This window comes from Strix aluco, chromosome 11 (assembly GCF_031877795.1).
Source record: "Strix aluco isolate bStrAlu1 chromosome 11, bStrAlu1.hap1, whole genome shotgun sequence".
Taxonomy (NCBI): Eukaryota; Metazoa; Chordata; class Aves; order Strigiformes; family Strigidae; genus Strix; species Strix aluco.
In genome coordinates, this window is record NC_133941.1 from 21697481 (window position 1) to 21722389 (window position 24909).

The window sequence follows — 24909 nt, forward strand, 5'->3', positions numbered from 1 at the left end:
TTTACCCATACACAGTATGTCAAGACTCAAGATGTCTTCCTTAACCATCCCTTTGTCATTTTATATAATTTCTTCATACTGTAAGTTATAGATTTCTTTGCCCCTAAAAAAGAAACAGACACAAAACCCAGAAAATATCAACATTTAGGAAGGCTAATTCAAATAGTAGGTTCTTACATTAAGTATTTCCCTGGAAGAATGACAACCTAATCCATCAGGCAGACATACAAATAATCTTTTTGTCACATTCGTAACACAGCAAATAATGACACAAAAAAATTACTTTTAATAGTATCAAAGCATGAGAAATAGAATAGGTCCATTCTGAAGGCCTGATGATGTTGCATACAAGCACACTGTATAGACAATGACCAAGGTATAGCAAATGTAGAGCTTCATGATAAAACTCTGAACTAGTACAGAGGGGAACTTCTGATTTACATCATTGTTCCTAAATGAAGGCTTTTAACCCAACTGTGTCTATCGCAGAGCCTCACCAAACTAATACATTACGCTTTTCAAGCCCTTTCGGATCTACTGCTAGGAGGCACGTCCAGCTGAGTAGGATTGTACTCTGGCCTGGTAATGGACACCAGCAACCTGACAGACTACATTCTGCAGCAGGATGCCCAAGCAGGACTATTTAGAGAAGTCCCGGCTGTTAGGTGTGCTGGCCACATCAGTGAGAAGAATCTAATTATCAAAGAATTTTGGCTCTTGGGACTCATCAAGAACCACAGCTATGCCCAAAGATGTGCAGCCAAAATTTTACTGAAGGGATAAAGGGGAAGGAGAGAGAGAAAGAGGGGTGAACAAGGACAAAAGAACAGTCTGCTCAAGCAAGACAAGCAAACTCTGCATGACTGGTAGGCAACAAGCTTTATACTTCCAAACCCTACTTTACCAATTTCGTCTGCTAATCAGCTTTCAGTTAGCTTTGCTTCATGCTAGACATCAGGCACTTGGTCGCCTTGTTGTAGGCCAGTTCTACACAGTTAGAATTGAGAAGCATCACACTGATGCCCATCTTGATTAAATGTAATCAAACACTGCACACCACCAGCAGCCTTCCCGGACAAACAAACCCAGAACATTGCTATGCAAAGGCTTGTGAACTAAAAATGGAAACAGAACATTGGTTTTTTCATAGGAAACGTGCTGCTGACTGTTGAGGTGGAAATCTCTTCTGGTTTCAGCAAGTTGGAAAGTACATTATAACCTCCTTGAATATTTTGTTATTGCCTCATCTGAACTAATGGCAGCTACCATTTCAAAAGAGAATTGCACATCTCCAAGAAAATAAAACTGCTCAACTTGCATAATGAAATGACATCTGTGTCCTTAGGTAAAAAAAGATAATACTGAAATGATGATGGGTATGGAAAACCAGATTAATAAGGCATATACCCAGGTGAACTGAAAGAAGCAAAAATAACGAGATTATGACAAACAGCTATAATTTGGCAACAGTGCCAATATCAGAAGCACACCATGGACACCAGTGGGAATACCCTGTCACAGGGATGTCGTCTGGACCAATTTTGCTTCAGAGTAACCTACCTGTCACTTGTTTATAATAAACCTCACATGAAGCCAGACTAACTGTCATAGCATCATCCTGCAGTAGCCCACAAGTAGTGAACTTTGGTAAATACCATACCATCGCTAGGCCTACAAAGGAGGAAAGCATTTCTCAATTTTCATAAAGATTCAGAGGGACTTTGCAGCAGTCATTGCCTCCAAGCTTTTATAAATTTTAGATACAAAGGGACTGAGGATGACTCACACACAGTTTGTAAAGTGTACCATTAGAGTTAAACACTTTCTGAAGTTCCACCAAAGATGAGCTTTTGTCTTACAGACCTAGCGTAAAAAAAGACAGACTTTTGCTGGGTTTAGTCATCTAGTATTTGAAAACTTAAAAACAAAATATTATTAGTCTTGGCATTTCAGCAGAGTTCTGAGATCCTTGCCAGTGGAGCTACTTACTTTTCCCCCTTCCAGCTTTTTTTGATTAAAAAAACCCACCTCAAAACAAAAAAATACAACATAAAACACAGAGTGACTTTTCAGATTACACCAGAGTCTAATCACACCCTTACAAATTCAAAACTGAAAAGGCAAGTTTTTAATGCTGCAGAAAAAGCTTTAAATTTGACACTTACATGCAGAGATTAAAAAGTATGGTACATTATACTTACTACAATCTTTCTTATGTTTATTTAATAGAACACTGTTTACCTGACAGGACTGACAAAGTACGCAGAAGCAATTTAGCCAAAAGTCACAAAGTATGACACACCAGAAGACAAGGAAAGATCTTCTGGAACAAATGAGCAACTCAGACCCAGGTTTAGGCATCTACTGCACTGGACTTTTCTTTTTTTTTTTTTTTGTGATGGGGGGGAGAAGAAGGGTATGATAATATTTGACTTTGAAAATACCTTAGAAAGTAATCAAATTAAGATAAAATACTTTAAGTGCAAGATGCATTCAGTATTAGCAGTACAGAGTCACAAGAATTCAAGTGAGTATGCAGTAATAAGGAAAAGTGCATGCTCTATTTCTGAAGGAATGTGATGGAGAGTAAAAAGCCTGTAACAAATATGCTATATATAATCAGTTTTGCACTTCTTGTGTCTCTAATTGCAATTTAAATAAACTTAACTTTACCTTTTGTAAGTAATCATCCATACATATATTTTCAACTTACAGAACCATGTGCATCCCATACGCAAGCTCAAACTTTTCCATATCTAATAGGTTTTTGCTAAAAAGCAAGCACGCTAATGAAGTCACGATGGGCTTTTCTTTGCAGTATCTCAAATAACAAGTAAATAATCATGTAAAATCTGAAGCGCCTCACATATCTGCATTAAAATTGCACACAGCGTAAGAATTCCAGTTGCAGAATAAGGGCAGAGTAAGCTCAGGCATAGCACATAAGTGAAAGAAGTGGTTCCAATCTCCAAAGTTAAAACTATGTAACCGTATGGCTTTGAAAATTACCCTCCAGTCTCCCAGGTACTATACTTGCAGGACACAGCCCCTCGAATACTGAAATTGCTCTGCCAGAATCGATGTTGTTCTGCCATTCCAATGAAGTCAGTGAACTTCTGGAAGCACAGCACATAGCATGTGGCAAATCAACAGTAACACAGCTGATACAGCCCTGCAGGACCATAATTAACAGCGCTGGCACTGCAGCCTGCAAGTCAGCTTGTTCTATGAGCCTGCCAACCTACTCTGCCTCTTGCAGCAGCTCAATGTAAAGAGATTTTTCCCCTTCATATTTTCCCCCTGCAGGGAGCACTCTACTGAACTCCACCCACTACAGCCTTATGTAATAAGATGCTTACATTTCTGCCCTAGCACATCATGCTACAAAGCAAAATACAGGTTTATACATACAGCTGGTTTCTTAAAGCAGCCCTCAGGGTGATGAGTCACATCTGTAGTAAAAGTTAATGGTTGTAATTATGGCTCAGTCTCAGAATCTGAAGCAGTTGGACCACATGAAAATGTCTTTCTACTTTAGCTATGAATCTATGACTTGGTGGTTCCACCTCCCCTTTAGATTTTTCCACTATATGATACAGAACAAAGACCTAATGCACATGGAATCAAGACCACAAAATTTCAGTGTCAACACAAGTTGTATCTGGTTTTACTTAACGATCCATGTTCGTTTTTTTGGAAGTAAGTGTTAGTGTTGCAAGATAGTAATCTGGCTATAATAGAAGTCCCCCAAAGTTTCCTTGTAGATATGCCTGGCTGTAGTATTCTTCATTTCCATTGAAAAGAAGGACTAATGCATATACTGCTGAAGACCTGTCATGTGGAGGCAAATAGTTATATACTGTTAGTGTGTCATGTACAGACATACGCAAACTTTTTACACATATTTACAGTGAAGTGCAGTGGTATGCAGTATCTGCTCAGGCAGCTGATGAAGACAGCAGTTATCACAAATCCACAGAATATTTTATATGTAAAGCTGTTCTTTATAGTTAAAAAAAATAAATTCCTTGAAGACATAGTATACTAATACCCCAGTTCTAAGAAAACAAATGTTATTCAGAGCAGCTGCAAGCATTTGCGCTAACTCAAAAGTATCTTGAACAATTGCTTCAACTGATGATTTAATTCACAGTATTTTATTTATAAGAAGTCTTCAAGGCTTGCAGCATTCCTCTAGTAAGATGTAAAGAAGAAATCTAAGCTAAAGAAGTATCAACATCTCCTTCAGAGGAGTTAAATATAAGAACTTCAGAGTTAGTTCCCAAAGACCATGCAGACTCTGGCTATGTGGTAAAATAAATCAAATGATGGTGCCATCTCTAATGGGAAACAGAGAGGCAATCTCACCACAGACTCAAAGAAATACATAGGCACATTTTCAAAAACTAAATAGGGCATTTAACAACAAACAAAAACATAGAGCTTGAGCTCAACTTTAAAACCACATTGGTAGAGAAAGATGAAAAAAGTTCTCTTAAATGGGTTGAAATTCTTTATTTTGCTTGTGCTCCTTGCCAATACCGTTAATAGACAGCCTGCCATCTCAGCAGCAACTATTCCTGATTTAATTTAGAAACATGCTGTACATGGGACTACCATGCTACAGAGTAGAGAGTAGGCATTTCATTTTTTTGTTAAGATAAAACAATTGGCTAAGGAAATCATTTTGTGTCCCCCGTTACATTTCAAAAAGAATGTAATGAAAACTATTTTTTTTGCAAGCAGACATAGGACAAAAGTACTTGCACAGTTACTAGGAAGAGCAAGAAAAATAGTCAGAACTTATTTAATGGAGCCACTGATTTCATGAATCTCTTTCACAATTCTTTTATTTTAGCTATGATTCTTAACTGAAGGACAGAGCCATAATACTTTTCCTAAAGTCTTCTAGAAAGTGTGAAAATAGGTCTTAGTGGAACAGAACATTAGACAAGATTTGGTTAAATAATGAGGAAAGAAATACACCACCCTTAGGGATTAAATTTAAAAGCTCAACACTTTCCTGTAATTCCTTGCATGAATCAAGCAAATACTGTCAATGTAGGAGCCACAGTGTCTTGTCTGTGTACAGTATGTATCTATACGAATATTAGCCAGTGAGAGCCCCACAAAATGGGAAAGCAAAGTGAACAGCATTAGTGCCTGCCCCCTAGTGATGAAATTTTTAATTAAGAAACTGCAATTGGGAGAAAAATCTTCATTAGAAAATACATCAAGATTTAACATAATCTCATTCATAAATGTTTGGAGGGCAATATTAAAAAAAAAAAAAACCCACAACAAAACAGGCAAAAGGCTTCTACCTAACTCCCAGACCCATGGAAACCCATCCCTCCTAAAATCCAGGGAAGATCACTAGAGAGCATACAGACATCACATCAGAGTAATACTGAGGTCATGCCCCTGGTCAGTTAAATTTAATTTCTTCTTTAATGTGTACTACAATGTAGGTTTTTCTTACAAAAATACTATTTCTGCGCTTCTGTCCATCTTCAGTGAGTGAAGCTGGTGGTGCTGTGGTAAGGGCCACACCCAGGCTGGTCGGGGAGCAGGGCTGTGCCTACATTAGCAAGTCAGGCAAAGCACATTTGCTGTGCAGCAGCACACGCTACAGACACACTCCTCATCCTCACTGAGGCAGCAGGGTGCCCCTTCTCCAGCCAGCGTGGCCTGCACAGCAACACTCAGGAAGGTGAGCTCTACAGGCAAGCGTTGCGTTCATTAAACAACATTCAGAGCTTAGAAAGTGCCACAAATGGTCCTTTTCCAAATCTAACTCATTTCCCTCAGCACATAATCTGGGAGTAACCCCAAAAGATCAATCCTGAATTCTGTTGCTAATGGTTTTGGCCAGATTCTGACCAGAAATGCATAAATATGGTTAAAATAAAACAAACTAAATTATGCTAAAAGTAAGAAAACTAACCACTTCCAAGTCTCCTTGCTCAAATTTGGCTTGTGTTTGAGGCAAAGGATTGCAATTGCTTTGCTCTACCTGAATCAAACTGCAAAAAATGCATTTCCAACACTACAAGCACTACTAGAAAATGCATAGTTTGAGATATAAGAGTTACTCTATGTAACTGGCTGGTTCAAACACAACTAGAGTTTGTTTTAAAAAAAAAAAAGCCACTATATATATAAACCAAAAAGCAATTAAGACAAAGGAAAGAAAAGGCATTTCACAAATACCTAGTTTCAGGTGCACAAAACAGAACACATGGTAAAAATTACAAGTCCTACTAAAAGATGCATTAGGAGACCCCAAAAGTCCTAGGAACAATATAGGCCATATTACTGTATAACACATGGAGTTAACAATTCCGAGGAGATTTTCTATCAGAAGAGACAGAGGGGAGCATAAATAATCTGACAAAGCTTAACTATTTTTTTTCATACTCTTGTAGTTACAAACAAACAGCTTTGCTGCACGCATCAGGCTAGCACTGAATTCAACATGGTAACGCTGGTTTGGACCCCTCCTCTCCAATTTTGCTCTACAAAATCCACTCTCCATGGATTTAGAAACAGGTTACAAGCTGATACTTCTAAAAGCAGCATGTTGCAATACAAGAAGGCTTGACAACTAGGAGGTAATTTTGACAACAAACCCTAGAACCATCAGGTCGGAAACCTTACATTAGAAACTAATATCTGCAATCTGCCTAACTCGGATAAATAAAAATTTGCTTTTCTTAGATGGAGTTATGTCCTTAAAGTCTCCTCCAGCTACTGAGTTAGGCAATAGTTTTGTCAGAATTCTTCCAGTTAATAGAACTATGAACAGAAGCATATAAAAAGTACTGCTCATTTCACTCAGCAGACTAATGGTGCTGAACACTGCAACTTGTGTTTCTTTATTTTACAAGGAGGTAGGAAGTATAACATGGAGCCACCAACTTTAACACTAAATGGGAAGGGAACAGCAGCTGTAGAAGTCTGGGTAAGGATTGCTCAGTAGGAAACTATACAGCTGCTTTTAAAACCAGTAATGACATCATTTGCATATAATTGCTTTTGTGGAAGAATTAGGAATAGGTATGAATGAGTTCAGAAAATTATTTGAGCAACTTCATGCAAGCAGCAAGGATTTTTCACTTTGCAGGCATTAGGAGTATCTCCTGATCAGAGTTTTAAGTAAATGAAAGCTCAGGTCTTAAGCCTTTCTTATAAACTGAGCTGCAGTGCTTTTAGCTTTTCAAAATGTAAAAATCAGGTCACCTTAAAATTAGATTTATTCCAGAACTCATAAAACAGGATGAAGCTCCAGCTATGTAACTGGCAGTAACTTACATTCAGTTAGGAAGACTTTGATAGCTGAAAAGCATCCCTAGTTTTCCCAGGTTTCTACCCAAGCAAATCCTTTTTTTTCCCTTCTACACCTTCTTTCACATTGACTTTTTAATACTCAGCTCTTTTTCTGAAGTAATTAATGTTGAAGTATGACTTACAGTAATATCCAATGCTCACCAAGTATTGTCTTCAAATACACACCTGTCTTCTGAGCCTGATAAAACCAGCGGATTCTGTCAAAGTTCTCTCCCTCAAAACGCATCCCCTCCTTTATTTTATGATGAAATAATCTTATAGTCTACATAACACCAATACTATGTGCTGATCATTTAGGGATCCATCCACATGTAGAAACTGAATTATAAAGTAATTTCTTCAATTTTTTAATACAAAAAGAGCAGAACTAGTGCACATGAGCCAAATCTGGCCCACATATAAAATGAAATTGAAGTCAGAAGTTGGTTTTTTGTTACTTTCGGGTTGTTGGGGGTTTTCGTTTGTTTGTCTGTTTAAGAGTCATACAGACTCCAAACCCTTTTGACATTTTACAATTTCTCAATAGCTATATAAAGCTTCTGCTTTGAAAGCCCCTGGAAAATAAAATAATATTTAATCAGACACACAAAAAGTTTATTCTTTAACCTCCTGTAAGAAGACAGTCTTGGGGCCCTATAATTTTTACTTTGGGAAATCAGAAGGCCTATGTTGATAGACATCACACACATTCTTACCAGCTGTTAGTATGGTTTTAGCACTCTGCACTATACTGGAAGATCTCACAATTCCTGAAATGCCTGCAGACAGAAAAGCACACAGATGTTACCCATCTTAGCAGTTTTGTGGGGATTTTTTTATCCCCCAACAAACATAAAAAAGTTAAATATTTCTCCAGTTATACAATCAAGCCAGCCAGCCTGAAAGTAAAACATACACTTAAGCTGAGAAAGTTTGTTTGTTCTGCTTTGTCATACTAATTGAAAGCATTCTTTAAGCTATTTCAACTTGTTTTACATGTAACATACAGAAAAAAAACCCCAAATCAATATTAAAACAAGTAACAACTAGTAGGAAGTGATCAAATTAATTTATTTAGTATTCCCATTTTTTCTCTACTAAGATGATCAGTCACAAAGGATTCCGAGTTGTTTCATCTAAGTGCTGGTAGATTAATTTTCTAGAGCAGAACAAATTATACTCGTTTACTTCAATATGAAACTGGGATTTTGCACTTCTCTGATCAAGTAGAGATGCCTACGATGTGCAGTGTTTATCTGGCTTTGTTTAATTATCAGCTTTTGGAGATAAAGCCTGTTTACCACTTTGCACTGTGGCACGTTCAGTTCTCATTGTCCAGTGGTTCTTAAGTATTAATGGAATAGTATATAGAACATTAAAACTCTTTTTGAAAAGTATTAAGTTTTATCTGTTCTAATACATATATATAAAAGCATACTGATAAGTGCAGAACAAAACTACTGCACATTATTAAATATTAAAAATGTAGAAATGCAGTCCCAGAGTTAGTCTTCCAAACTGAAAGTTATTCTTCTGCATTAACCAGAATGTAGAATATAATTTCAAATATTATTTTTAAAATCTTGTTTCAAAGCTACTTCTATGATGAAGAACAAAGCTTAGGGAAATCCATGAATAAGTAAGGGGGATACAATATTCCACTGGAAAATAATTTGGGGAGATAAGGATAGGGAGTGAAAGGGAACAAATCATGTTGAGCTAGCAGAATGCCTAGGGACACTGCAATTCAACTTGAGTAATCAGCTTTCTCTTGTAGGATTAGCAGCTGGCTTGTCGTGTCCTTTACCTAGATTCTTGAATTAGGAAAATCTTTTGGCCACAAAAGTGAAAGAGGGGGTTTTATTTGTTCTCCTAAGAGCATAAAATGCTTGGCTTAAAACTAGATCTATCCAGTGCTTTGATACTGAACTGCTGCACCACTGTGCAGAGTCCACAGTCACAGCCATGCCTGCAATACCCTACATAAACACAACTGCAAGGACAGTTAACTCAGGGTGGGCAACTCGGAGCTCTCACACTGTATGTGCAAAACCAGGCTGGGCCATGAGCGGATTGAGAGCAGCCCTGCAGAGAAGGACTTGGGGGTATTAGTGGATGGAAAACTGACTGTGAGCCAGCAATGTGCACTCAGCCCAGAAAGCCAACCATGTGCTGGGCTGCATCAAGAGCAGTGTGGCCAGCGGGACGAGGGAGGGGATTGTCCCCCTCTGCTCTGCTCTTGTCAGACCCCCCTGCAGTGCTGGGTCCAGCTCTGGGGGCACCAACATCAGAAGGACATGGACATGCTCAAGTGGGTCCAGAGGAGCCCACGAAGATGCTCAGGGGGCTGGAGCACCTCCCCTGTGAGGACAGGCTGAGAGAGTTGGGGGGGGTTCAGCTGGAGAAGAGAAGGCTCTGGGGAGACCTTGGAGTCACCTCCCAGTACTTAAAGGGGGCTACAAGAAACGTGGGGAGAGACTCCTTATCAGGGATTGTAGGGGTAGGACGAGGCATAACAGTTTTAAACTGACAGAGGGTAGATTTAGATTAGATGTAAGGAAGAAATTCTTCCCTGTGAGGGTGGTGAGACACTGGCACAGGTTGCCCAGAGCAGCTGTGGCTGCCCCCTCCCTGGAAGGGTTCAAGGCCAGGTTGGACGGGACTTTGGGCAACCTGGGCTGGTGGAAGGTGTCCCTGCCCATGGCAGGGGGGTGGGACTAGATGGACCCTTCCAGCCCAAACCATTCTATGGTTTTATGCAGCTCACAACACTGCAGCTCCTGCTCCCAGATTTGGTTATTACCACGTTACTGTTACAGTCCAGCCATGACAGCACAGAAGCTGCCATAAATCGACATGAAAGAAGCTGGACACCAGGTGAATTCATCCTATAATGTCAATGGAGAATGGCAACTCTCAGGAGCTTTTTCCCCCACCAAGCAGAAATCAGCATAACAGCTCCCTCAGCAGTTGGCTAGTGTCTAATAGCTCTTGGGTGTCTAGAGAGTTTCTGCTGTGCTCAAGAAACTTGCAAAATTTGCCACCTGGAACTAAGATGCATCAAGTTCTTTAGAGATGTAAAGGACTATTCAAATACTAAGTGTTTTCATTTTTCTGCAGTATAATAAAACACTGATGTCTGCAGCATTAGCTTTAACTTCCTCGTACTACATAATCTTGCCTCAGAGAAGTTGTGATGATGCACCTCAACCTTTTTCCTCAAAGTTTGAGTTCTCTGCCAGAGTTCACGTATCTGGACTATGATGATTGGGAAGGATAATGTCAGAAAGCCAGAAAATTAACTTAGCATTGCAATGTATGACTGGTAGGATATATAGCTTAGTGTTTAGATGAAGTTATGCCAGCCAATGAAAACCTAAAGATGTAAGCATCCCAAATAGAGTTAGATGGTCTAAGCAGGCCACGCTAATTCCTGAAGACTACTTCTTTCAGGACACAAATCAAACATATCTTTCTATATCAGTAGGAATGCTATTTGCTAGAATTTCAGATAACCTGTTTGCAATCAGACAAATCCAAACCCATGCTTTTAGGAATGTATCTCATGATTAATCTCTTGTTTTCTTCATCCTCCTCTGTAAGTCATCCTCCTGAATTAGAAGAACATATAAAATAAATCTGTATATCTAACATGTCTTAAAGGAGATTATTTGCACTGATCTAGCCTACCTTGATGTACCACAAATCCACACTCTGGGTCATGGGCAACTTGCAGTAAAATTTCTTCCACATCTCTGTTTTTTCCAGGAGGGTCTACCAGAGAAGTTATCTTTTGTTGCAGAGTCCTTGGCAAAGCCATTAGTTGTGTAAATTGACCTTCTGGACTTTTATCAATCTGAATGTTATAAAAAATAAGTCAGTAAAAACATTCAGTGTTAATAAAGTAAGTTCTCTTTTTCAAGCAAGTCAAAAAAGTCTTTTGACTATCTTTGACCTCTGATAAACATCTCAAAGAACACAATCCATTTCACTTGTAAAAGTCATTGACCACGCTAAAGAAAACTTCCCAAGCACTGGGAAATGCAGTACCTCAGTTCTGAACCTGAAAAATAACTCAGTGCAAAGATGTTAATTTTTATCCAAGGGAAGACTAATGTACACACATGATCTTGCTGCCTCTGCAAGCAACTTTTCATTGAAACTGTATCATTTCTGCTCCATCTAATTTCCTTTGGAAACATAAGTACACTACAATGGAAAAAAAAAAGTTCCCAAAAGACCACTTAGCTCAGTTTCTTCTGCCTGAATATAATCAAACTATACACACACATTTCAAGTTTCCTTTGAAAAACATTTTCTCTCCTTTAAACTCAAACCACATCTGGTTCGTATAATTTGAAGGAAACATTCATTCCACATTTTCCAATCTAAATCAGAAACTCAATGACCCTTTTTTGAATACAATGATACCAACATGCAGGCCTGTACACATTTATACCAAATGTAAGCACAAATACTGAAAAATGCATAATGGAGCAAATCTCTCCAAAACTGGAGGAAAATATGAAGAGTTCGATTCCCCCCCCCCCCGCCCAATTTTTTAAACAGTTTATGGACACATCAGACAGAAGTCTAGTTGCCCTATACACTCCCTTTAGTCAATGGGGAGAAAATGATATCCAGATGAATCACCCACTGACTACAGACAGAGCCAACAATGAGCAGGCTCTTAACATTATGTGGGAGGAATCCGCGCCTGAACCAGAACTGTAAGAACTAGTGTGTGCCTTCAATTGTTTTTGAGGAAGCTTTAAAGAAAGAATTTTCTCTGTGACTCTGAAGACGTATACTTGGAGAAGGGGTTTCCATTCTGCGTTATACAGCACTCCCAACAGCAGTTATCCTCTTCAGTCTGGGGAATAACTGCCAATAACCAGACCAAGGTGTGAGGAATGAAGTATTAAAGCACTTTGCTCAAAATCAACAAAAAAATGATGGCACTTAACCAACAACCTTGATGTCTATTAGGGAATTATGGACTGATATATTATCCAACAACGTATTTGTAGTATGCTACCAGGATTTGGTTAAAGGTAACACAACAGGGAGTATTATTCTAACTAGTCATTTTCCCAGAGAAAGCATTACTGATTCTCTTCAAAATTCACTGAAATACTTCTTCCGCTGAACTGTTCAAAAGCACATTGATAAGAAAACAGAGACAGTTGCAGTACAACACAGATTCGCCTACGCGGTACTCCAAAGCGTTGCAGTAGAATTATTTACTGTACTCAAGCTTGCTTATATCTGCACTTCAGTTTCTAACAAAGACATGTCCTAAAAGGAGGCATTTGTGAGATCATCACCAAGGTGACTTGAGGATAGATACACCCATGTCCACAAGACAACCCACGCTATTTGTAACTTCATGTTGAAGCGTATCCCGCACTTGGACACAGACACGCACGCTACAAGAGGAAAAAGAGGACCGTGGCATCTCTCCCCTAACTGCAATGTTACACTTACACCTTATGCCAGAAAGATGGAATTCAAGATACTGGCCATTTTGGATACCTGTTTCTCAAATAATATGAAAAAATTGGGTTTAGTATAGGTATTTAAAGATAATGCCAGAATTTCAATTGAGTTCAGTCAACTGATCTTCATAACCAGCACTCTAGGGGGTTTTTTTGTGAGATGCAGTTTTTGATTGCGGAAAGTTGCACCTCTAAGTTACAGCCTAATCTTTTTAACACAAACCATACATTTATTCATCACTTCCTAGACTGTTGTTTTCCATATGGTAGTCATTAGAACACACATTTTAAAATTATCTTCTCTTGTTCCCTTGCTAGGGCTCCAGTTCTGTGCCCATACTCAAAATGAGCAGTAGTTACTACATATGCAGAGACTGGTATTAAAGGCAAGTCTTCTGGTTGCAGAATTAACTAAACAACAGAAACGTAACAAATAGCAAGCACAGTGACTACAACTGCTCTCCTTAGTGTATGGCATAATTCTTGCCTTCTGTCAAAGTGATAAAGCACTTCCACTTGCTTGTTTTAAAAATGTTTTGAAGAAGAACACTTGCCTCCAGCCTTCCCAGATGGTGCTTATATACCACTTGAGGGCAGTCCTGTAATATGTTACTGTACAGCTTCTGAAAATGGGGAACATTAGGCTTCACTATGTTCTGCACTTTGGATCTGTCTTCTCCTATTACCATTCTGAAGTCACCTAGTCAAGAAAAGAGAAACAGTTAATTCATTAGGAAAAAACTGAAAACTCAAAGAAGGAGAATACAACAGAAACGAACATAGTACAAAGCTGGCATCTAAAACTTTATCCTCCGATTCTACCAATGCCTACATAATCCACAATAAGCTTCACCTTCTAATAGTTAAAAAATACTATTCAAATACCTTCAAGCACAGAAAATAAGATTCAAATTGTTATGTGGCCTCTGACATGCTGTAATGTCATCCGCCCACGTATCCACATTTTCACTTGGACAACAAAAAGATTCCAACTGTCAAGTTCAGCCTCAAAAGCGCAGTCACACAGCTATATTCTTTGCATCCGTATATGCAGTTTCAACAGATTACTAAACAAACTGACCAGCCCCAGTACTTTGTATCCAGAAACAAATAACCTTCAATTTTCCAATACTGAAAGAAAGTAACTTGTATTGTCTCTGCACTTCGGGGGCAGTACCTGAAGTACAGCTAATGGCAGTCGTGGTAAGATCACAGTATCGCCTCTTCCTCTTAGCCATGTATTTTGTCAGTAGTTTCAAAGAGCAACTCCTTTTAACACCACTGTTACATTACTGACCTTTACACTTTCTTTTATGATACATGACTGAAAAGTTTCAAAGAGAAAAAGTGAAAAGAAACTCAGCCTGTTATAGAGCACTCATCTAACTTAGGTACTACCCTGATAGCTTCCAGGGTTACCAACCAGGAGTGCGAGGCTCAGTGCCTCACATACAAAATCCTGAATCAACTCATTTTCCCACTTTCCACATTCAGGGGATAAATGTTGTCACTAGCAAGTTGCCACCCTTGCATTACTTAGTTTATTTCAATTTATGCCAAGCCACAAAACAAACACTTCCCATATAAATGGTACTGACTCACTGCTCTCAAAAAACTGCATAAAAAAATAAAAGGATAAACATTTTCCAAATTAAAGCATGAACAACTCTTTTCAGCAGTCTCCAAGGAGACCGATTAGAGTAACACATAAAATCAATTTTGTCTACTAGTACACCCTCTGAAAAGTTTAAGACTTCGCAAAATGGCAGCAAAATAAAATATCCACAAACATGTAATTGACAGCCTGTTTCTTGAACATTCCCAACTGGGAGCTTATTGCTTTAGCCTTGTTCAAACAGCAGAGGCAATTTCAACATCTTACAGCGTGGTAACTGTGCTCCCACATTTTTAGCTAATTGCACTGTTTCAAAGGATATATAAAAAAGTATCTTGGTCACTAGTGCTCACCAAGAATCTAACAACATTCCTGACAGGTTTCAGGGGGGCAAGGTATACAGCCCTGTAGCAAACACCCCTGGTTAGCAACCCTTCGCCGTCCCACTGTCAGTACCCTCGTTATCGCCGCTTTCAAGTAGATAACAATTCAGAGGAAAACTGCTAAGGAAAAGCTGAACAAGTTGTGATCTGAAGCTACTAGAGAGGTACTACCTAAAGAACAGTAACACTCCTCAGTAGAACCAAGCTGCAGCTTATAAACCCTACCTGCTGCCTGTGCTTTTTTTTTTTTAAAGCTATATACTTAGCCAATTATCGTGTGTTCAATTAGTACATTGTGGGTAGTTAATAAATGTTTGGACTTGGAGACTTGTTGTCCACTATTCGTTGGGGATTTGTGAATCTGAGTCACTTGTCTCCCTCGTCTGAGCGGGACATGACAAAGCCAAGCTTGCATTTCTATGTGAGCAACGCACGCGCTGTGTGAAGTACAACTCCAGCCAAACTTGTTCATAGGGATTTCATTAAGGATATCAATATTTAAAGAGCAATGCTGAATTAAATTGTAACAATTAAATCTTGTATTGAAGAGTCATTTGGAGTAATTTCTTAAATTTTTTTCCAAACCAGTTGATACCAATTTCGCAACTAAAGAAAGGAGGAAATTCTCCTACCAAAAAAAAAAAGTCAACAAATACCAACCAGGTGGTGAGTGTTAAATGTACATTGAAGAATCATAATCTGGATTACCAAATTAACTCAATAAGAACCTTAAACACAGCATATTCAAAAAGAGATAACAAAGTATGTGTCAGACTATCAGATGCATCAACATTACACTTAGAGTGGAAAGAAAACTTTTCCCAAGGTTTTGAACCATTAAAACCAAAATACAACCCATAAAAACAGGCAAAAAACCCATTATTTCGCCATATTCAGACACTCATAGACAGCTGTTTATAAATCACAGAATCATCTAGGTTGGAAAGGACCCTGAAGATCATCTAGTCCAACCGTTAACCCAGCACTGACAGATCCCAACTCCACCAGATCCCTCAGCGCTGGGTCAACCCGACTCTTCAACCCCTCCAGGGATGGGGACTCCACCACCTCCCTGGGCAGCCCATTCCAATGCCTAACAACCCCTTCTGTAAAGAAATGCTTCCTAATATCCAGTCTAAACCTTCCCTGGCGCAACTTGAGGCCATTCCCTCTTGTCCTATCGCTTGTTACTTCGTTAAAGAGACTCATGCCCAGCTCTCTGCAACCTCCTTTCAGGTAGTTGTAGAGATATCAAGCAGATATAAGAAGTTTTGCTTATGTACCTATACCTATTTTCTATTATAAGCACAATTAGTTTTTCCAAGCATTAAAATACAGTTGTTGGAGCACGCAACAGTGTAGGCCCAAAGCAAGAGAGCAGATGACTTATTACACACGTTAGACTTCCTACTGTGATACAACAGCTCCAACTACAGCTTTTCTCCTCAGCGGCTTTAGACACCATATACTAACCAGAATAGGAGAGTCCTGCAATCTGCATGTAGAGGTCTTCTTCAGAGAAACTTTCCGGCAACATGAGAAAGGCTGCTGTGACTGCACTCTTCAGATTGCTAACAAGCGCAGCTTGCAGCTTGCTATTCTCATTCTGTGTCAGTATTTTCACCTGGAAAAGCAGAGTCATTGGAAGCAAGACTTCAGGAAAGTGCTACTGAAGATGGAGATGTTACTCGATTCAGCATGAAAAATAAATAAGAAATTTATTTAAGATTTGATCCTATTATTATGCTACAATAAAGACTAGTGTCCCCTTTTATTTACACAGTGGGAGACAGAAGAACCTCTTTTCAAGAATTAACAGCCTGCTACAAAAGGCTATTTTTACAAACACGTTCAGAACTTCTATAAGCAACAGTCATTAACTAAACTCTGAAGAGCTATTCACCTTTTCGTATTCATGAATTTAGGATTAATCAAAACAGTAAGTATGAATGCATCAACACTAATACTTTGTATGTAATTATGCAGTAAGAAAAAAAGACCACTGTCACACTGAAAGAGAATGGAATACCAGAAAAAGAGGTAAGTTTTCCTATTCATCTTCATTCTATTTTAACTTTTTTTTAAATAGAGGACTCCTCAATCATACACTTCAGGTAGTTTCTTAGACATTAGTTGTCCTCCTAGGAGAAGCAGAGCTTTATTTTGCACTTTGCACGAGCAGAATGTGAACTCAATGGAAACTTCACATATTCATGAAGTTGACTGCTTCTACATGCCACACAGAAAAGTTTATTTTTCGGAAACATTCAAACTGTTCAAGACCAACTACAGAATTCAGTCACCTAGGATATGGAAATATAGTGGAATAAAAAGCAGATCTTTATCAAGAACTGAATATAGAAACATTATTATAGAACATCAGACACATGAAGTCAGCCTGGTTTACAACACAGCTAACTATGCTCTTTCAGAAACAACTCTACCAAGAATACCTGCTCAGTGCAAATCTCTGTCTTTTTCAAGTGTTCTGGTTAAGCAATACTACCTTTTTTATAAAAAGCAGTTTCTTATTATTTGTTTACTCTAGAATACCTTAAAACACAAACCCACTGGCAGTTATGAACAAATGCATCCAACTTGTCTTTTCTCCCTGAAGACCATTCACACACAAATGAGTTGCAGTATTACCTGAAGTTCTGTCCCCACATATAACCTGGAGACAGCTAAGGTATCCTTTTCAAGTAAATATTTTCCTTTAGGAATATAAATACTCTGTTAATGAAGAAAAAAACCTAACCCAGATTCAGTAAAGGAAGTATGAGAATCAGACATACCTGCTACACAAAATTCTTCTTATAGAAAGAACATTGACAAAGCAATGTCATGGTTGGCCAACACTATATACAAAGCACAGCGAAGTCTTTAAGAGGGGTAAAACTAGAACAATATCTCGTTTTGGTATGATGGTGCATCCAACAGTATAGAGGCTGCTTGTTTCAATCACTCTGCTCTAAAGCACAGGTTTGTCTAACATCAAATCTACACAACAGTCTGGAATTGATCTGGGGTGAATTTCCGAAGGAAGTTTTCCCTTCTTTGATTTTCATTTTAAAAATAAAGAGTTCATTGTACAAGCGAACATTTCAGAATTCCTTCTAACCTCTCCTGCAAATTACTCTCTATTTTTTAGCATTAGAATGAAAGACAATGACAAAACACATGAAAATACACACATTCATCTGCCCAGAGTAGATTTTATTTCCTTGAAAACTGTGGTAGAAGTTTACTGAAGGCATACAGACTTGCTCAAATAAGATCCAATAAACAAGACAGGCTGGTCATGAGGATAAATTATTTAAAATCTTATCAACTAACTCACTTCTATGTACTTTCATAACTTGCTGCTACAGGGAATTTCTAAAGAAAGACAGAAAAGAGAAGTCTGCGGCACCCCAAGCAGTCACACAAACTGCTCATACCTTAGGCTAGCCCTGGAAATAACAGCAAGTTATGGACACATTTTAAGAACACCACAGTTAGAGCCTTTTAAAACATGGAACTCAGCAGAGATGCTATTCCTCCCCATGAAAAACCATGAACTTGCTTTAGTGAGGTAGAAGGAATAATCTCCTCCTCTGCTAAAAATACTCCCTAACATAAACAAGAATTTTTTCAAAGGGAAATAATATGCTAGGCTTCAAAATCTGAACACCTGAAACACTGCAGTAGTAATACCATTTGTGAACAGATTTTAAACAGCTCAGATAGCTAGAAATCTCCCAGGAAGACAGAGTGCAATAGTTACCACTCAGGTATGACAAGGATGAATGTTGATTCTTGGGGTAAATCTGAAAGAGTACCAAAGTTAAGGAAGGATTTTTCACAGTACGGAGAACCTATGATCATAACTATTCACGTAAGGGGGAAAGAGGCAGCCAATTTATTCTGGTTTTACAGTATACAGAGAATTCAGTTAACTAACAGTAGAGATTTTAAAATTACTAAAGTGAGGAATATATTCAATTTTATAAATAAGCATGATCCTCAATCATCACAACAGCTTAAAGTAGGAAATGCACTACCTTTACTGCTAGAAAATTCATACACAAGAAACTGCAGGCATGTGTAAACAAAGATACTTACAGGCAAACAAAATACACAAAGACCATCTTATTCTAGAATGAAAGGTGTCAAAAAGCACTATTCCAGTTTGCCATTTAGCCACAGCCACCCTCTGCTAAATATCATAAGAGGATTTCTCCATTCTCTTTCAAAAGATGTTTTTACAAATTTGGACAACGGAAAAATTCTGTAAACAAGTATGTGCTCTGTCACTCCTTCGTGGGAATTTTTAGAATATAAAAAACCTAAACTTCCCAAGACCTCTATAAAAAGTACAAGATATTTCTATACACTATTCCTACTCCTCCCTCTCTTACCTCACTACAATTTATTAAAAACTTCCTTTTCTTAATAGTTTCTCCAGGACAACAGTAAATACAGCTGCTTACACAAAAGCAATTACTTACACTCTATGTTTAACAAAAATTCAGTAAGACTTCAGATGCTTTTTAAAATGTTCTTCCTCTGAAAACCAATTATTTGTCACTTGTGCTTATTTATTTTACTTTTCAGGTAGAGCAGCATTTTTTTTTTTTTCAGGAAACCTGTCAGTTGTGGAGAAATTACAACTATGTTTATTCAATTTTTCAATACAGTTAAATGGAAATTTAGCTAATCAGTGTTATAGATTTCATGTAGGATGAAAAGCCAATAAATTTTTAACACAAACAAAAAAGCCTGGGAAGAAAAGTTAGCATTTCTAAGTGGCAATTCCAAACTCCATCTATTCTGCCAAACATTCTGGAAAGATTACTTGGTCAAGGCAACCAGTTTATATAACAGAAACAAAACCTCCAGTGAAAATTAAGCCAAGATTTTCAAGCCAGGGCAAATGTTTTAGCTCATGTGCTAGAACAGCTTGGATAGCTTTCACTCATAGAGTGACAGCTTTGTAATGGAACACCAGAAAGGCATTGAGCTCTTCCTCCTCTCTATGAGAGTGAGGAGAAAATTCCCAAACAAACTGTTAAACGATATTAATCTGGCTTCAGTCAGCTGTGTAAAGAACTAGCACAAATGGCAAATGGTATGTAAGAGATTATAGCGTATAAGGAAACAAACCTAACCCTGTGTCCCTTCGAAAAGAGGCTTACTGTACATTTTTAAGGAGGTAAAAATAGCTTTCTATCACTACCACTTACAACGTATGTATATCACAACACCAAATGGGTTGTGAAGCCAGAATCAGCAGGCATTTGAAACCCATATAACAGATCTAAACAAATTATTTGGAAATTTTTGGTCAACATGCTATAACATTCAAAATCCCAGGTAGCGATTTTATAGATTCTACAGGAAGAGACAGTTTAAACATTCACCAAGTAATCTTTCAGTCAAATTCTAGTTTAAGTCCCGCAATCTTTACTCAATGCAAATTCCTGAGAGCTTTATGAAAATAAATTTGGACCGATTTCTTCTTCTATCTATTAAACAAATATGCATGAAGATATCTCTTCTGTCTTGTTAGCAACTGAACAAAATACTGAATTTTGCCTTCTTGTGCAAGTGTGTACTCCCACTGAATTTAATCAAAAGATACAATTTATACATACTAAAAAGATGAAAAATCCTGAAATAAATCAAAGCAGCAACAAACGCAGTTACACTGAAAATAAATATTCACTATTCATTGTTAATGTGAAATTCAGAATTCTTCCTTCAGCTATTTTTCTCAATGTATTAAGTTTCATTCTTTATAAAGATAACAGCTGTTTTAACCTGTAACATGCTATAATAGGTCTCTGAAGATAGAGAAACTATCAAACTATTCAAACTTTCACCCTAAATTTTTAGTTAAAAGCATAATCAACTTCTAATACTTGAATAGGGTTTTCCTCTCCTTTCCCTCCCCCCTCTTATTTTTAACTTCCCACTGCTGCCATCTGCTGAAAGCACCCTGACTCAGGCATGGAAAGCAAAAACCTCGTATTTCTTATGACACAAACACGGAGGCGAAAAACCAACATGCTTAACACATGGTTCAGTCAATTATAGATACTTTAACAATACAAAGAACTAGACAGTAACTGCACAGCAGCTTTCATCTTTAAATATTTCCATTATTAAACTGTGTTAAATTTTGGTGACTCTCATAATCTGTTATAAAAGGTAAATATTACATTTAACATTAAAGGGACTTTGAGTTAACGTAGCCCAGTTATTCAAGATTTACTACAGGCAGAAAACCGTGATTAATATACTTACCTTTGGGGTTTTTTCACATAACACAGAGTATCATTAAGGGCTACATTTCACTTCCTTTCCGAGACGTTATCCCTCTAGGACTAGACCCCTAAATCAGGGCAGATTACTTGTTCACTACTGACGCATAGATCCTTACCAGTTAAAGTTAAAACTACAACTGGTAATTTTCTACCCCTGTAATTTTCTGCATTTCAAGGCAGATAAGTGAACAGACCAACAGTTACCGGTTTTTGTAGGCGTCCAGCGACATAGAGGGTTTTCCAGTGAAGTAAATCATCAATCAGGGTATCAGTGCTAATTACACCATATTTTATCATCTGGAAAAAAGCAAAATAAAGGCTTTTGAAAAAACATATAAATGCACCATTTTCACTACATGAAACTTACTACAACTGTCATTAATTCTAAGGAACACACATCTCCAATAAATAACTGGATGCATAACATTAAAATATTTTATTGTTTTAATGAACACAGGAGGTAAATAAAAATAAATTCCTATTTACATGCAAACTTCTGGGAAAAAAAAATTAAAAGTCAAATGCACAGCTCCAAGATCTTTCTAGAATCAAAGTTACAATAAAGTCACCCCAGGATCAATCACTAAAGTGAAAGACTTTAGATCCCAAAGCAACCTAGTCTAGGACGACACTGAGACTGAAGAGACCTGAACCGTAAAATACAACTGTTCATAAAGAAGTTTTGGAAACGTAACAATCAGTTTTGTACCAGTCAAGCATTACAATAGTTGGAATAATCCACAGTATCCTTTACGACATTGAAAACACTCAAGAAATAGTTTGTCAGAGATCTAAAATAAACAAAACCCTTAGACATTTACTTGTACTGTTACTGGTGGGTGTGGTGTGTTATCAGGGAGCTTTTGCTCTTTGATGTTAGAAAACAAACTGTGATTTTGTAGTTCATTTTATGTAACTGGAAAAAAGATGAACTTTCAACTCTTTGTTACCAATTTGCAGTTCCTGAGTTTCTGAAGATTATCACCACAGCAAGGCAGCTAACTCCAGAATTTCTGGATAACAAAGGACCATAGACTGTGATGTTACTGAGTCATTACAGCATGAGATAAGGGCATGAAGAGCCAAGAAGAACATTTCATAGCAAAGATCATTGGTCCTTAAAATAAAAGCCAAAATCCCTCTTTACATAAAACGAACAAGGTTTAAACCCCATATTCTTGCCTCATACAGATGCCTTTAAACAAAACGGCAAGTACGTAAGAGACTATTTTATCTACCACTCCAACTTTCTATGAAGAATTCTGACACAGTCAACCTTATTGCAACCATGTGTACTCTGAGAAACTTCAGTTAGGTATATATTGCTCACGAGGCCCTTTTCCATGACTGTCCTTCATTTCATTTCCCATCTTTCTTAAAAAAAGCTTGCTTTCCCTATGTTCAGTTTGTTAACACATGGCAAGAGTTACTCAAAAACAACACCAAGACAGACACAGCGTTTCCCTCCCCTGACTCCCACCTGCACTCCTCCTTACTAAACACAGTCTACGCACAGATGGAGGAGTAGGCCTTGCTGGATAATTGCTATTTATTTGGAATTACTACTTACATCCAAGCTTCACAGGTCAGGACATTAGCCATTAAACAACACAGATGTCAATTCCAACTTGCTATGTTAAGTATTTACATTTTACGTCAAAAAAACCCTAAGAATCCACTTTGCTATTACTTTATGGTCAACTGCTGAAATTAAGGCCCTGTTTCCCCACGATACACTTTGGAAACACCAAAACTGGCAGACAGCAAGTAATAAGGATAATAAATCCAGTTTCTGAAGTGCTTTAGTTGTAAATTCCAAACGTTGCTTGCACTTTCAAAGTGCAAGAGCAGCTGCTTTGCTTTTTAATTAATATGCTATTTGTGAAACAGTTTTGAGACATAATTATTGAAGATACCACAAGTTAAGGATCAGTTACAACCTCCAAGATTCACTTCCTGCACAGAAATCTGCTTTAAACCAATCATTCCAGTACTTCACACAAAACATTTGACTTAATTTACACAAACTATGTGTACTTACCCTACCATTACATGGCACTAAAGTATTGTAGTAAATCCCTGCTCCATAGCTCTGTATACTACTTATCTGTTTTGGCCCAAAAACTTTTAGGAAGGAATAATGACTCCTGTTCTTTAGTAAGTTCATCATATGCCAGGTTACAGAGTCATCAACAGCAAACACGAAGTCCAGCATATTGTTCTGTGGATAAAGGAGAAAAATGTTGGGGTTTGTATGTCAGGAAGCAACCAGTGTTAATTATATTAATCTAAGATATACATAGTATCGAACCAGCAGCTTTCACATTTTCCACAAGTAAAAAAAGAAAAAACCCAAAACACAAGCATTAATGTCAGATACAGTTTAAAGGTTCTGATGAGGTATGTTTTCTAGTCAGTCTAGTAGAGATGGTCCAAAATTTTCCAGTCCTCCCGATGAACAGACCAACCTCCAACCTTCTGAAACAGCAGAGCACACTGATGAGATCTCCATCAGCCTAGTTCACAGCTCAGCGGAACAGCTTGAACTGCTAACGAGCAGGACTTTTTCTAAGATGCAAGGCCATGAATTGGGAAATGTGGGCAGATAGTGTCAGCTTAGAGTTGGCAGCAACACACTGCTCTTCTAGTGTATTCACTTGCTTTTGTCAACAAAACAACCCAACCTCCAAAGAGCCGTACGGTACAATGCATGCCCTGCTCTTCTGAAGGAATCAGTCCACACATTCCCTACACACAGACAAGTTGACAGTTTACAACTCACACCTACAAACTAATATGTGGAGTGGTATCACTTCAAATTCATTAGGCTTACCTCTGTCTGCGGCTTACTAATTCTGGGCTGCGTCTTAGCTAATCAGTTAATACTACCAATATAGTCTGTTAGCTACCTTTTTTTCCCATTGTTTTGTGTGAGGATGACATGCTGTTAGAGCTCTCAAATTATCCTCTGGTTTTCTCTTTTCAGAAAGGAAAATGAAACACATGTAAAGTTGCATTTGTGGGGAACGTTTAACAGGCCAGCCGTAATGAGCAATACTGCCTATTAACAATTTTTAAAAGGTCAAACACATACACCAAAAAAAAAAAAAAAAATTACTATTTCCAAGCAGCTTGACCTCCAAACGATGAGGAAGCACCAAGAAAGCCACTTCAGCGTGGCAGCGTTGTTTGCTTGTTCCCCTCACACTGTGCACAGCGGGCAGAGCGGCTGGACGAGCCCCGGCTCCTTCCAAAAGCCAGCAGCGAGGGGCGCTGCCCGCGGACACGGGCTGAGGGGAACGGAGAGGGCACCCCGCTCGGGCAGCACCGCGGAGGCCCCGGCGCTCCCCCTCGGCACGGCCCGGGACGCCCGCCCCGCCAGCCCGCTGCTCGGCGAGGGACCGGCAGCTCCGAGCCCCTTTCCCCGCACAAGCCGCAACCACGGCGCCGCCGCCGCGCCGGGAACCGAAACGCACAAGGCCCAGAGCCGCGGGGGCCCTCCCGGCCGCCCCCGCCACGGCCCCGGGGGGCTGGGGGGGAGGGTCCCCGAGGAGCCGGCCCGGGCCGGGGGAGGCCGCCGCGCTCACCTCGCCGTGCTCGGCCGAGGCCCCCGCCTGCCGGAAGACGCCAGACCCGTAGGCGAAGGCCAGGCTGAGCTCCTGAGGGAAGTGCGCCAGGACCCGCCGGAACTTCACCCCCGAGCTCGACAGCACCGGCAGCGCCATGGCCCCCCCCCGGGCAGCGCCCGGCCCCAACGCGCCTTCCCGCCGCGCCGA

The 24909-nt window shown here is 38.9% G+C and overlaps 1 protein-coding gene across 2 annotated transcripts; it reads right to left on the bottom strand.

The window, feature by feature from the left end:
* Positions 1-24909, bottom strand: TAMM41 (TAM41 mitochondrial translocator assembly and maintenance homolog). 2 transcript variants are annotated; one of them, XM_074836657.1, is made up of 8 exons: positions 24721-24909; positions 23175-23354; positions 21338-21430; positions 16299-16449; positions 13382-13527; positions 11020-11185; positions 8046-8108; positions 1-103 (listed from the first exon to the last, which is right to left on the bottom strand). In XM_074836657.1, exons 1-8 carry the CDS (start codon positions 24856-24858, stop codon positions 27-29), a joined length of 1014 nt encoding a protein of 337 aa, XP_074692758.1. In that variant the 5' UTR covers positions 24859-24909; the 3' UTR covers positions 1-26. The 2 variants fall into 2 exon arrangements, with proteins under 2 accessions (XP_074692758.1, XP_074692756.1); XM_074836655.1 differs by lacking the exons at positions 1-103; positions 8046-8108; positions 11020-11185 and adding an exon at positions 111-2379 and having other exon boundaries at positions 13376-13527.